Source organism: Stegastes partitus, unplaced genomic scaffold, assembly GCF_000690725.1.
Source record: "Stegastes partitus isolate 25-593 unplaced genomic scaffold, Stegastes_partitus-1.0.2 Scaffold288, whole genome shotgun sequence".
Lineage (NCBI taxonomy): Eukaryota > Metazoa > Chordata > Actinopteri > Pomacentridae > Stegastes > Stegastes partitus.
This window is the reverse complement of record NW_007578019.1, coordinates 60,323-74,104: the sequence shown is the minus strand read 5'-3', so window position 1 is coordinate 74,104 and position 13,782 is coordinate 60,323. Positions and strand designations below refer to the sequence as shown.

Here is a 13,782-nt window from a genome sequence, read left to right as displayed (position 1 = left end):
TGTTGAGAGTAGCTCACAGTTTGTGGTAGAAAATACATGACCAGAATTATTGCCTACTGTGTATCTGTACTACATACTGACTAGTGAGAAAGACCAGTTGAGTACTGTAAGTTTGAATGAACACACTTATGTAAGAGATGCTACCTAAGTGCTGGTTGGTGCGGAGTTGGTGACAGAGAGAGAACAGATGTACTGTGGTTTTGTATCGTGTGATGTTCTAATGGAATTATCATGGATTTCCTTTGGGGGACACCTGTGGGGGAATAAAGGGGGATGAACACACCAACTTAAAACAAACCTGTAGATTTATACACTTGCACGCATCCAACACACACCAGTCTAGATAGAAACCATGACAATCTCACTATTTCATATGAAGTGCTTCAAGTGTGAATGCTCAAGGTTTGTTTTAGGATGGGACATGAAGAGGTTTGCGAGAAGGGAAGCTTTAGGGGTTCAGATCAGGCTTACAGAAGGCTCCTAGTTTTTCTGATTGATGGGAATATCATCCTGCTGCTTCTCCATCTTCTTTGTGGTGACGACTGTCTCCTCGTAAACTTCGCGCTGGGACACCTTCCCCCCAGACTTAATCGGCTGCTGTTGCTCCTCGTCCTTTCCCTCCTTCTTGGAGCTCTTGCCGGAGCTGGAGTAAATGCGGGTCTGATAGCTGTAGCCCTGCCCTGAGGTTATGGAAGGGGTCGGATAGGAGAGGCCCGTCCCAATGCGGGTCTCCTCCCCTTCCAGTAGTTTCCTACAGGGAGGATGACATAAGGAAGGATTTAGAAAGGAAAGACAATGAGGAAAGAACATGAAATAAAAAGGAAATGTAAATAATGAGCATACCTGTATGCTGCAATTTCAATATCCAGTGCCATCTTGACATTCAGCAGATCTTGATACTCCCTCAGGTGGCGAGCCATCTCACTCTTAGTGGTCCTCAGGTCATTCTCCAGCTCTGCCATGCTTTCCTGAGCAAGAATAAGCAAGAAAAAGAGGCCAGAGTTCAGCATTTTTGGTTAGAAAATAATATTCTGCGACCACATTGCATGTATAGGAACAATAGCAGCTCCTACACAAAGACCTCTGGCTGATAACCTGTGTGTTGGAGTCATTTATGGATAAAATGAGTTGAAATATTCGCCTTGGAACATTTTTTTCACTGGAAGTGGCAAATCAAAAGCAGCACTTGCTTGAATTTGCACATTTGCAGCTGCCCTACACTCAGTGGGCGTTGTCAGATGCAGCTGAGCGTGTTGTCCCAGGGGAGCAGGTTCAGCACCACGGACAGAGACACAGCCTCCCCCGTTATATTTTATGGCTTTAGAGAAACAAAATACTATACTGAGTAAATAAAGCTTTAATAAACTGCAATGAGACTGATAATAAATAGGTTATTTTCCATCTCTGTGTAATCCTTCTTACCAGACATTAAACAAGGTTTACCTGGTAGTTTCCGATCTCCACGTTGTGCCTGTCCTCCATCTCCCGCAGTTGCTTTTCCAGAGACTCGTTGGTTCCCCTCAGACTCTCAATCTCGATGGTCTTGGACTGCAGCTGCCTCCTGAACTCGTTCATCTCCTCCCTGCTGGCTCGCATGGCCTCGTTACTCCGACTGGCCTGTTCGGACAGATCCGCAAACTTGGTCTTGTACCACTCCTCGGCGGACTGCAGATTCTTGGACGCCATGGACTCGTACTGGCCGCGGATCTCTTTGAGCGCGGAGGTGAGGTCCGGCTTGGACACCTCCATCTCCACGGACACCTGGGCCGCCTGGATCATGTCCGTCAGCTCGGCCACCTCCTCTTCGTGCACCTTCCTGAGGAAGTTGATCTCGTCCAGCAGAGATTCAACCTTCTTCTCCAGGTCCAGGCGCACCATGGTGGCATCGTCCACGTCTTTCTTAAACGCCTTGAGGGTGACCTCCGCCTCCTCCCTGGCGCGGAACTCCTCTTCGTATTTCCCCCTGAGCTTCTGTAGGTCGTCTTCTATGTTGTCTCTCTCGATCATCAGCTGGGATTTCTCCCCGTTCAGCTCATCCAGCTGGGAGCGCAGTTCGCGGATCTCCTGCTGGTAAAGCTCCGCCAGGCGGGACGGCTCGGTCTGCCGCTGGCGCAGAGCGACCAACTCCGTCTCCAGCACTTTGTTGTGCTGCTCCAAGTTGCGCACTTTGTCGATGAACATTGCAAAGCGGTCGTTGAGACCCTGCATTTGTTCCTTCTCATTGGTGCGGATGATTTTGAACTCATTGTTGAGAACGCTGCTCTGGGTCAGGTCGAAGGTCTCCAGCGGCATGGAGGAGAAGGAACGGCCGGACTTTCTGCTGTACGAGCCAAGGGAGGAGACGTTTCCCCGGGACAGAGAGGAGGACCGGTAACCTCCCCGTGAGGACACGTTCATATTTGTGCGCGATGGAGAGGACGCATAACGGGGAGATTCCCCGAAAATCCTCCGGTAGGAGGAGGAGGAGAAGACATCAGATCCGTAGCTCATCTTCGCTGGTATGGAGACAGAGCAGAGCAGTGGGCGCGTCTCCTTTATATACGGGATCGACCCAATCACTAATTAATGCCAGCTGGTGACATCCGGACTGCTCGTTCCACATGCACCAGGCTGTCCAGTCTAGAAGCGAACCCTCACTAAATATTGTTCCAGAAATGTTTTTCCTTTGATCAGAGTTAGTTCACATTAAATCTGACATCTTTCCAGATGTGGCTCTGACTAAGTTCAGTCTGTGGAGCAGATGGAACTGTCCTTTTTGGCGCAGTGGGGATGCATCAGTGTTTGATTACTTCCTGCAAAAGCAAACAGATATAATATGTAAGTGTTCCTCTGGTGGTGAATCTTGAGATTTCCATTTAACTTCAATTTAGCTGAGAAAGAAAAAATACTGAAAACAAAATTCAGCCCTAATTCTAAATCCTCATCAGTCTAGAAATGATCAGTGGGGATTGTTTCATGCAAAATAATGACAATGACAACTTTGCATTGGGAGGTAACAATATTTTTTCATGGGTGTGCAACAAAGTTTAGCTCTATAGGACTGAGCATTACAGAATTTGTTCTAAGAACATTCACGGATGAATCTCCAAGAAGAAAGTGTCTAAGATATTTAATGATATAATAAAGTTACTCGTGATGATTTGTTGTGTTTGGTGTAGGACATAAAGTTTGGCCAGAGGTGCTTTGATGCTCAGTTTTCCACTGACAGACCTTTGCTGCCCTCTGTTGTCAAACTGCATCACACTGCAAGCAGATGTGAATATTTAAGATTGTGGGTGAAGTACACCGACTGTGACAGTGAATGCAGCCTGTAGGAACAGCTGGATGTTCAGGTGATTCCATGATGGATAAACTGGTGAACTGACAACTGTGTGACAGTAATTTTCTCAAAGACAAACGTTGAAAAAAATCTGCACAAAATATTTCTGCATATTTTTTTTCACCACAACTTCCCTGGACATACACATAATCTTTTTTTAGGAAATTGTTGCAACATTGCTGATTGGCTTCAGACACTATTTACAGAGACCAGCATGTATTCTAGAACAGTCACACAGTTAAATTCAGTGATACAATGCTTTAGATATAAATAGTTTTCACGTGTACAATTTTGAACATTTTTCCAAATGGCTTTACAGCCTAAGAATCAAATGTTCAAAAATAGATGCAAAACCTTTTTCTTTACTGCAGAAAGAGATTGAATGTTTTCCATGTGTTTAATATCTCATCTTACATGTGTTTATCCTGTATCATGCTTCAGTTTTTTGCGACACTGTTTGCTGTGTTTGTAGTTAGTTTTGTATTGTACATTTATTATGCGCTATGATATCAATGTTCTCTTTTCTCTTTCTGTCTTTTTTCCTTTGTAAATAACAAAGTGTGTTATGTGTGGGTGTTTTATGAAAAAATAAAACCAAAACAAAGCACCATAAAGTCTGGGAAGTCATAAAAAATTTCCCTGCAAGCCAAAGTAAACGGAGCCTTGACAGGGGTACATACAGTAGTTTCATGATGACAGCATCAACAGAAAACCTTTCATGGACCATAACGCGTCTATGTAAATTCCTTTTTGACTTTCTACTGTGGAATTTCATGAGTAAAAAAAACTGTCATGGCCAAAGATTATTCAGATCAGTGGTTTACAGTCAACGGGAAAGAGCTGTGTGATTCATCTTATTGTATTACAAATAAGGTGAAGACAGCCGGGATCTGTCTACATGGAGTTTGCATGTTCTCTCCGTGCAGCATGGGTTCTCCAGCTTCCTTCCACACAGTCCAAAAACATGTTGAGGGGGGGCTCCAGCCCCCCTGCGACCCCAGTGAGGATTAAGTATTGTATAAGATAATGGATGATTGTATGGATGCTGTGGCTGTAACTGAGTTCCTGTTATTGATCTTTTGAGTTAGTTTTGATACTTTAGAAGTACATTTCACAAATACTCCAAGACAACTTTTTTGTTTGTTTTTTTTCTTCTGTTTTAAGTTGAGCTGAACAAATAAATGTTAGTCTGTGAAATGTGTCTCACTGAAAAATAGCTTCTAGTGCTGCAAGCCAACTAAGAGCAAGTGAAAACTTGTCTGTAAGACAACTTCATGCAAATGTGTCTTTCTGCCCCTAAACTAGTGACACACATAAAATCATGAGTCGTTAAGTTGCTTTAAGCTGTAGTGCTGCAGATATCTGTAATTCAGTACTTCCTTGTAAAGAATTTACATTTTAGATTTCCATGATATTCGTACCTCAGATTTGGTTCAGGAAGACTTTTGGTTCAAAAAATTTTCAAAATTTTCTGCACATTCAACATATCATTGAAAGCTTTATCTGTGTTCTGGGGTGATTTTCTGGAACTATGAACTATACTGAATAAACATTTTGGATCACAGGATTACTTCCATCCAATAAATCTTGTGGCCGATTGTCTGCCGTACTATGCTGCCTTGCATAAATGTCACACAATAAAAAATACATTTTGTTATCTGAGACCTTAATACCATGTAAATAATAATAATATTAATAACAATAATAACAATAATAATAATCATAATCATAATCATAATGTTTTTTGGACAACATTCTTCCTCTTTGTCATCTAACATATAATCTGACAACCCTGACAACATCCACCAAACATTCTCGATGTTAGCCAACGTCATCAGCGCACCTCCTGCCTGCTGGGGTTATTTTATATGAGCTCAGATAAGATAAAACTTTATTATTCCTGAAGGAAACTCCTTTGCCATATGTTGCTCAGAAAATAGAATTACATAACATGAGAAATGCAGGACTGACAAGAAGTATGATACATTACAGAAAATAGACATAAGTACGCTAAAATAAGACTAAAACAGAAAACAATGTCAATGACTTTAAGGTTCTAAAGTTGAATCACACATAATAAGGACAAATTGCACATTAAATTGAAATATTACACGAGTTAGATTCTAAATTGTCCGTAATTAATTTTATTGTTTATTGATTTGAAGTAGAGCCCTGTGTTTCAGCCATCCTTCCTGCAGAAAGGGGAGTTTGATGGCCACTGGTAGAGAAGATATCTTGTGACGTTCTGTGCTGCCCCTCGGTGGTCTCAGTCTACAGCTGAAGCTGATCTGATGTGACACCAGTGTGACTGCAGGGACTGACAGGTGTTGTCTATATTACTTAGTAGCTTCTTCTGCAGCCTCTTCTCTCACACCTCCTCTGCTGTCAAACTTTACAACCAGTGCTTTTCCCAGTAGACAACCTATGCGTTATGAATATTTTGTACATTCAGAAACTCTTTTCAACATATACAATAAGCTGTGCAACATCAGTACCTTTCTGCTTATGGAATACTTGTGCAATATAGGTAAAATAGGTGCAATATCAGTATTTCTACTCATGGGAGAATCTGTGCAATACCATTTACATGTGCAATATTTTTATTTTCCACACCTAGAGGTATTTATTTTCTGTGCAATATCTGAATATCCATATATTGAAGAATCAATATTACAGCCACAAAAAAGAGAGAATATCCAGTGAGTGATAGTTGTCTGTGCCTTATTGATGCACGAGGTTAGATAAGAGTGGCCAGACTGGTTCAAGATGAGCCAATAGTAACTCAGATAGCCACTTGTTACAACCAAGGTATGCACCTCTGAACGCACAGCACGTCAAACCTTGCAGAAGAAGGGCTGCAGCAGAAGAAGAACACAGCGGGTGACACTAAGGTCAGCTAAGAACAGGAAACTGAGACTACAACTGAAGCGGGCTTACCAAAATAGAACAACAAAAGACTGGAACAATATTGCATGGTCTGATGAGTTTACAGTATTGCTGTGACATTCAGATGGTGTGGTCTGAATTTGGGGTCAACAACATGTCACCACACTAATTTGAGAAGGTATTCATCAGTAAGGAAATAACTGTGTGGGACATTTAGCGCAAACTGTGAGGCTTTGAAAGTAATTTTCCTTCTAAAGGATTCTCAGGCAGCTGTAAGTTATTTCAGTTTTCATGCACAAAAGAGCTGAGAATGGATCCACAGTTGCCATTTAAACTGCGGTGGACTTAAGGAGTAAATACAAAAAGACAATGCAAGTGAAGATGATAATTATAATTGTATATATAAAACGGAAGAAGATATCAAAGGCATTTGGTTGACCAAAAATGACAACTAGGTTCATTCTAAAAATGCAGAAAAACTAGAAAATCTGAAACAAGCTGAAGTCTATATTACTGAGTAGAGTCAAATTTTCAACAATTCACACTGAAGGAGCTCTTTGGGAACCTGCAGGCTTTGCTAAACACCATTTCTATAACAGAGTGCAAAATCAGTATCACACTAAGAGCCACAATGCACACATTAACTGGACTCCAGGTTGAAATAAACCTGAATTCTGCTTTAACAGCTGTTGGCAGTCGACTGCTCCTAATCCAAGAGTATTCTATAAAACTTAGTGTTTCATTTTATGCATCCCTGACCTTGAGAACAATGTAAATGTATGAATGAAACCAAAACAAAAATGAACAATCGCGGGTCCATCCCAGGACAGCAAGCTTGTCAGTGATTGTTTTACCACTTATTATAATTTGTTCTGTTACCAAATTCAGCCAACTGTAAACTGTTATCACTGTGTTTTAAACATTAAATAAGCAACAGCCAAACATGTTCTAGTTTGTGCTCTTTTAAAAAATCCTGTGATGTTTGTGTCAGTTGCTCGACTGAGGAACACAAGACTTGTGGATAACCCTTTGCATGATGAAGAAACAAACCTTTATGACCGCACAGTGAGTCAAAAACGCTTTCCAGGATATAGGTGAACAAGCACATTTATTTCCAGAACTCCAGAGAATTAAATTGCTGGTAAGCCTTAAAAAACAGAAGGGCCAGGCTGCAGTTCACAAAAATATATAAAAAGAAGGTGCTTTTGAAGAGCTTTTCAGGGTGAAGAGGTGAAACATCCTCAACTGGCCAAGTCACAGCCCCCCTGATCTCAACCCAACACTTACAACACCTGTAGGGTGGCTGAATCTATACCAGGCTACTTGCATCTGCAGCAAAACACACGCACATGGCTCACATATGATATTAATTGAAATAAATGTTAGTGAAAATCGATAATTGGTCACCAATAATCAGCATTGGTGTCGGTTCCTGAAAACCTCATATGTACAATCCCTTCTTTGATTAAATCTGTATCAAATCAGTGCATGGCATAGTTTCTTTATTCATGTTTTTATGGAGGGTTTGGGACCATGCAAACACAAAAAACAGCCAATATCGGTTGCTTGATCACCAATAATCAGCATCGATATTGGCCCCTGAAAACCCCATGTGGTTGATCCCCACTTCAATCAAATCAGCATCTCCCTGGTTGAATCAAATCTGTGGGTGCCCTCGCCGCATTTTTTGCGTGTTTATTCACGATTTGGGGCCATACAGTCGAAACGCATGTGCTGTGAACACCGTGGAGGACGTGCCTTCTGCAACCTCCTACCTTCGGATTGGAGTGTGTTTGAAACCGGGTCTTGGGTCACGTGTCTGTGCCACGACTGCAGTGGGTCCCGCCTCCCGGTGATGGACGGCAGTAAACACCGCCCTCTGAACGTCTCATAACAACAGCTGGCAGCGGGGAGAGAGACATCAGGGAGCAGGCAGAGCTCGGACACTCATCCGCCGCCTAGGCTTTTTTTTTCTCTCACGGCGCTCATCACCGCTTTTCCTCCGACACACAAAAAGCACACTTTTTTTTTCTTACTGCGACTTCCACACAGCTGCAGGCGCATGCTCAGACCGACCGACCGTTGATTTATCCAGGAACTCGGGGGTGAGTACAGTAACGCCAGTCACCCAAGGGAAATCTGCCCGTTCACTTTGTGGTGGCTTTTATTTTTATTTTCTGCCCCCTTAAACAGAGCCAGCTAACGCCTTAACTCTCTGTCTGTCCTTCTCACCAATGTCACATTTACAAAAACAGACAGAGAAGAGGCTTAGGAGGCTGTTTTGAGCGGACTGTTAGCTAGCTTTGCGGTTCGGCAAATAACGGGACGTTGTTCGGTAACAACAAGGCAGTCTTGGGGCTGCTAGCTCGTAGAGATACTTAAGCTAGTCTCTAGCTGTTTGGTTTTGCTAAATAAATAAAAAATCAAAGCTAACACTTAAGTGACACCCTAAAAACGAGTGACAGTTAGCGTAGCAACAAACGTCTCTGCCGAGGCTTGACTCGAGAAGACAAAGCCCTGCTGCTCCAAGTTGTGTTTGCTTTTTCATTTTGCTGTGTGCAGGTTGTCTGAAAACTGAGCTGTGGCTCTCTCCCGGCCACAGATCCCTTCAGACCCAACTGGACCGGGTTCACACTGTGTGCTAGAGTGCCATAGATGCTATAGCTACCCTGTAAAACGACTTGCTAGTTGTACTTTCTCCAGCTAGAAAAGATGCCCATATTGGATTTGCATAGCACAAGTGAATTCAGGTTGCATGAAAACAAACACTTTTCTTTGCTCTCCTGTTAAGCTGTGCTCCGGTAACAGTGTTTGGATGCGGTGTTTGTGGCCCTGTTGACAGTTCCTTCTTCTGCCTCAGCATTTGAGTCTCATTTGCATTTGTGCTGGCACCAAGAACAAGAAAGCTGATCTCTGCCTTTCCTTCCTGCAGCCTAGTGTCGGCACGGGAGGAAAAGCACGCGCGCACACACACACACACACACACACACACACACACACACACTTGGCCTTTAAACCTAAAAAACAAAGCCAAAACTAGGCTTGCATTCCACTGAGGTAGAAATTCACAAAACTTTCCACAGAAAAGTCCTCTTTGGCCTCAGATTGTCAGTGTGTGACCCGATACTTTAACTAAACACAGATTTCATCACATTTTAGGTCTGTAAATACAACCTGCTGGTACGACCTACATGTTAAAGTGTGTCGTAGGCTTCTTTTATCTTTTTTTTTTTTTTTTTAAATAACCCCGCTCACCCTACTGGCCCGACCTCCTATACAAGCTTCCACCGCCCTGACATGTTAATGTGTTTGCAGTTTGACAATGCCACAGGTAAATCCCCAATCAACTGATCGTGATTAAATTAGTTAGAATCTATTGTGAAACGCCTTTTGACTATTTACGCACTCACAGTTTCTACAGACTGGAGCTTAGTTTGCTCATCCAGTTAATCTTGTTTCTCCAGTCAAGAACACAGTACAGACTGTGATTAAATTAAACCTTTGATCAGAGATTCATCAGCTAGTTTTAACTGCTTTATGTATTGTTTGTCTGTGTTGCCTCCCTTCTCTCCAGACACTGAACAGTTTTAAAGATGACCACTTCATGGAGTGACAGACTGCAGAACTATGCAGACCTGCCTGCCAACATGGATGGTTTGGCAATGAAAAAGTACAGGAGGGAGCCCTACCACAGGTGAGAAACAGCAATAGAATGTGTTTATGACCAGATGGCATACACCAACATTTTATGGCCTAAATTGTGTTGCTGCTGTGGAAAAAAACAAAAGCTTTTAACTGTTAAATTTATTAAAATAAATTCAGAATACATCATTTTAGACAAGTGGATATAAGCTCAGTCCCAACGTTCAGAAAGATCCGTAAGTCACAAATTTAATTTGGGTGTGTCAGAGAAGTCTAACTCATTTGTGTGCCTCAACAAAAACATGATAAGCATTAACAGTCTCCATGATAAAGCTGTCAAGCAGTGATTGATTACCTGCTGTAAACCTGTACCTGCATAAATTAATATGAGGAACCTTCTTTGTTCCGTCTGCAACAAAACATACACTTAATCCATTGTACTTGTTTCTGTTTGTTCAGGAAAAAATTGAATAGTATGAATACCTGCCTCAGGGAGGGTTTAATGAAGGATTTGCATAGTTATACACAGTTACAACAGGAAAACAGGGTGTCTTTGGGGAAACATTGGTAAACAATTCAAATACTGCCATCAGTAATAACTGACGTGGTGTCTTCTGTGTTGTTACATGTTCTCACCACCACTAAGCAGTTAGAGAAATGGAAAAATGTCACCTTATTTTTCACAAACTACTTAATGTGTAAACATCACTCCCTTTCACAATATTTAATCCATACTGGAGTTGTGTAAGTCTGACTATAGAGGACCAAACAGCCAATGATATTCACTATTTGCTTTACAGAGCCTGAACTAATCATGACATTCACTTTACAGTACGTTGTAAAACTGCCCCAAACCTGGAACTTGCTCTTCATTGTCATCTCGCTTCTTTTTTCGCATCAGGACTGCAGCTAATGATTTTTTTTCTCTGTAAATGAATCTGTTAATTATTTCCTCAAATTATTGATTTGTTGTTTGGTCTGTAAAATGCCAGAAAATGGTGAAGCATATCGATCAGTGTTTCCCAAAGCCTAAGATAGCGTCCTCAAATGTCTTGTTTCGTAAACAGCCCAAAGATATTTTGTTTACTGTCACGGAGGAATAGAGAAAACTGAAAATATTCACAGTAAAGAAGCTGGAATCAAATATATATGTATACATACGTGTGTATGTGTGTGTGTGTGTGTGTGTGTGTGTGTGTGTGTATATATATATATATCTTAAATTCAATGAAATAATTAAATCAACTTCTTAAATCAATTATCAAAAAAAGCTGGAGATTATCACGGTTGATACCTAGTGATTTAATCAACTGTCTAACTGTTATTGCAACAGAGTGACTGAACAGTGAGATAACTTGACTGCAAGAGTAGAACATATTTTTGGTGACATTTACTAGCTCTTAATTAAACAGTAGCAACCGAATGGCATAGACAGTTTCCTCTCCCAGACTTTTTACTATTAAGAGCTTCTGTTATTTTGCACATCACTTGAGATTGAATCGAGACCTAAAGCAGGTTCTCACATACAGGTATAATGCGTCTCGGGTGTGGTTTTCTAACTGCTATGCAAAATAACTCTCCGTGTCATAGCAGATGTCAGCAGACTGAGGTCCATGGAATGAATGCAGGAACCCTGTTCAAATCCAGCATGATATGCATGTATTAGCTTTCATTTTAGTTTAAAGAGATTTTATTCCTAAGTTTTGTTTTTTTAGTAACTCCTAACATTGATAGACATTATTGTTTCTGTACCTGCTGGTAGGAAATGCCCTGGAGTCATACCAACTAAAAGGCTCATGTAAGGAGGAGTTTATTCCTTGTGAGAGTCATAAAATGTGTTTTGCTGTTCAATGTTTAACTCTATGGTATGTGTGCAATGGGTACTGCAGTTCTTCCACGGCATTATGTAATACACAGTTCTCACAGGGTTTATGAAACCATCACTCATCTGTTAGCTCTGTATGTGCTGTCAGGACGTACAGTAAGTCACCCGGCCTGTGACCTCCCCCTCCCCGTCCACACGGTCACATGCAAAACAACCACACATGCGATGCAAAGCAAAATGGAGTTCACTAAAACAATGGCATTCGTGGGAGAGCTTCAGTTAACCCATTTGTGCCGTGAAGGTGACCTTTTGTTTATCTCACAGACAGACAAAGACCAATCAAAGTAAGCGCTCGGCTGAAACAATGTGACCTGTATATCACATCGCAGGGGGGCTGATGACTCCGGCTGGCACAGATAAACTTTCCTTCACACGGAGTCGAATCACTGTCTGCATGAGATTAGAGAGCAGCGGAAAAAATCTGGCAGATTGTTGCTCAGCTGCGCTCAGATGAAGTAGAAGTTATTAAGGGATTCTCTTGTAGGTGCGGTGTGGCCTATGTGAGCTATTTGAGGCGATACTGTTGTCAGCAGGACCAAAGTCGAGGCTGACTACAGTAATCAAGTCACCCCCACCCTTTGTCAATACGGATGAGCTTAGTAGAGGCACAAGTTATCATTTACGCCTGTCATTTACTACACCTCCCAGAGGGATCCAGCAAGCTGGGTACATTAGAAAGGACAGCAGCCCAGCAAAAATAGAAAAGATTTAAATCCCTCACTAGGAACCGCTCATGCCCGCTCAGAGCTAAGAAATGTTGACAGTGAAGAAGTACGTTTGTTGTGGTTGTTCAGGAGCACCAAAGCTTTTGACAAGTGAATAATCTGTGGAAGCAAAATGAGGCCAGAACAAGCTAAGAGGTTGTACTGAATACCTACCTAAATAACCAGTGACATATATATGGTACTACCACTAAGATATGTCCTTATTCAAATTTTCAAATAAACCTTTTTATTTATGTTTTTAACAAATTAAAAGGACATGTTAAAGTTGCTCACCTGATCTTGCGATTCTTGATTTATACAAAGGCTCTATTTTAATTCATCGGTTGCCTGAATCTTTAAGTTTAAAATATTCCTCTGAAATTTAATCACCAGGCAAGACTCGGAGTCTTAGATGTAAGCATAACTGAGTAATAACCACTTGAACATAAGTTTTCAAGACATTTGAATTTGTGAATCTTAAAAAACGCCAAATATTTTTGTACTGTGATTGTGAATGTGTTTCATTTCAATGCATAGAACCCAAAGATAATTTAGCAGTGAGCAATCAAATATTCAATATCCTCTCTATCCTTCCACCAAATACATATATTTGTAATAAAAGATTAAATTAAAACATGTACTAACCCTGTGATTCATCCATCAAGGTAAAAAGTAACCCTCTACTTCTAGTTAAAGCTAACACAAATTGATTGATTGATTGATTGACAAATTCAGCAGCTGTTTTAATAAGGAATGAATCAAATAATGCCCCAAATTCCCAGTTTCAAGCCTGCCAGATGTAAGTATTTGCTTTTTGTAGTCGTCCATGGCAGTAAGCTTAATATCTTTGGAGTTTTGGATTATTAGTTGGACATAACAAGATATTTAAAATCTTCATTTTCTGTATAAAATGGTGATGGACGTTTTTCACTCATTTCTGGCTTTGTGGGGGCAAAATGATGAATCAAGAAAATAACTTGTAGATGAAGCCCTGCTGGTAGTGTTTATATTAAACTTGATCTAAGTAATGTAAGCAGCTGTCGCTCGAGGCTCTTGCTTGCTTGATTCTACCTGACTTGTGATTGTTCTGGATGTCTTTGAGGGCCCACAAACATCATGCTGCACAACAACAACTGCAACTGACAACAGAGAATGACGCGGAACGGCCACAATCATTTTTGCAACAAGTCAGAAAAATTTCTGAATGGCAAGAAAGCAGAGAGAGAGGGGGAGGGGGGGACATTGTTTGTGGGCCACAGCTGCCCCATGTTGCTGGAGCAGGTCAAACCCATCGGAGAGTCAAACTGAGGTTTAATTTCGCACAGAATGCATTGCCAGTCGTATCC

At 41.3% G+C, this 13,782-nt stretch overlaps 2 protein-coding genes across 3 annotated transcripts in view; one reads left to right on the top strand and one right to left on the bottom strand.

The window, feature by feature from the left end:
- Positions 1–311: 311 nt before the first annotated feature.
- Positions 312–2,490, bottom strand: inab (internexin neuronal intermediate filament protein, alpha b). The gene is made up of 3 exons (XM_008282852.1): positions 1,444–2,490; positions 844–968; positions 312–751 (listed from the first exon to the last, which is right to left on the bottom strand). The coding sequence occupies exons 1-3, from the start codon at positions 2,488–2,490 to the stop codon at positions 481–483; spliced, it is 1,443 nt and encodes a 480-aa protein (XP_008281074.1). The 3' UTR covers positions 312–480.
- Positions 2,491–8,131: 5,641 nt separating this feature from the next.
- Positions 8,132–13,782, top strand: part of nt5c2b (5'-nucleotidase, cytosolic IIb) — a 28,327-nt gene continuing 22,676 nt past the window's right edge. Inside the window, exons 1-2 of one of the 2 annotated variants that reach the window (XM_008282849.1) lie at positions 8,132–8,310; positions 9,780–9,899. In XM_008282849.1, coding sequence (XP_008281071.1) covers positions 9,799–9,899 — 101 coding nt within the window. In that variant the 5' untranslated portion in view covers positions 8,132–8,310; positions 9,780–9,798. Of the gene's footprint in view, positions 8,311–9,462; positions 9,537–9,779; positions 9,900–13,782 lie in introns of those variants that run through there. The other variant, XM_008282850.1, reaches the window with a different exon arrangement.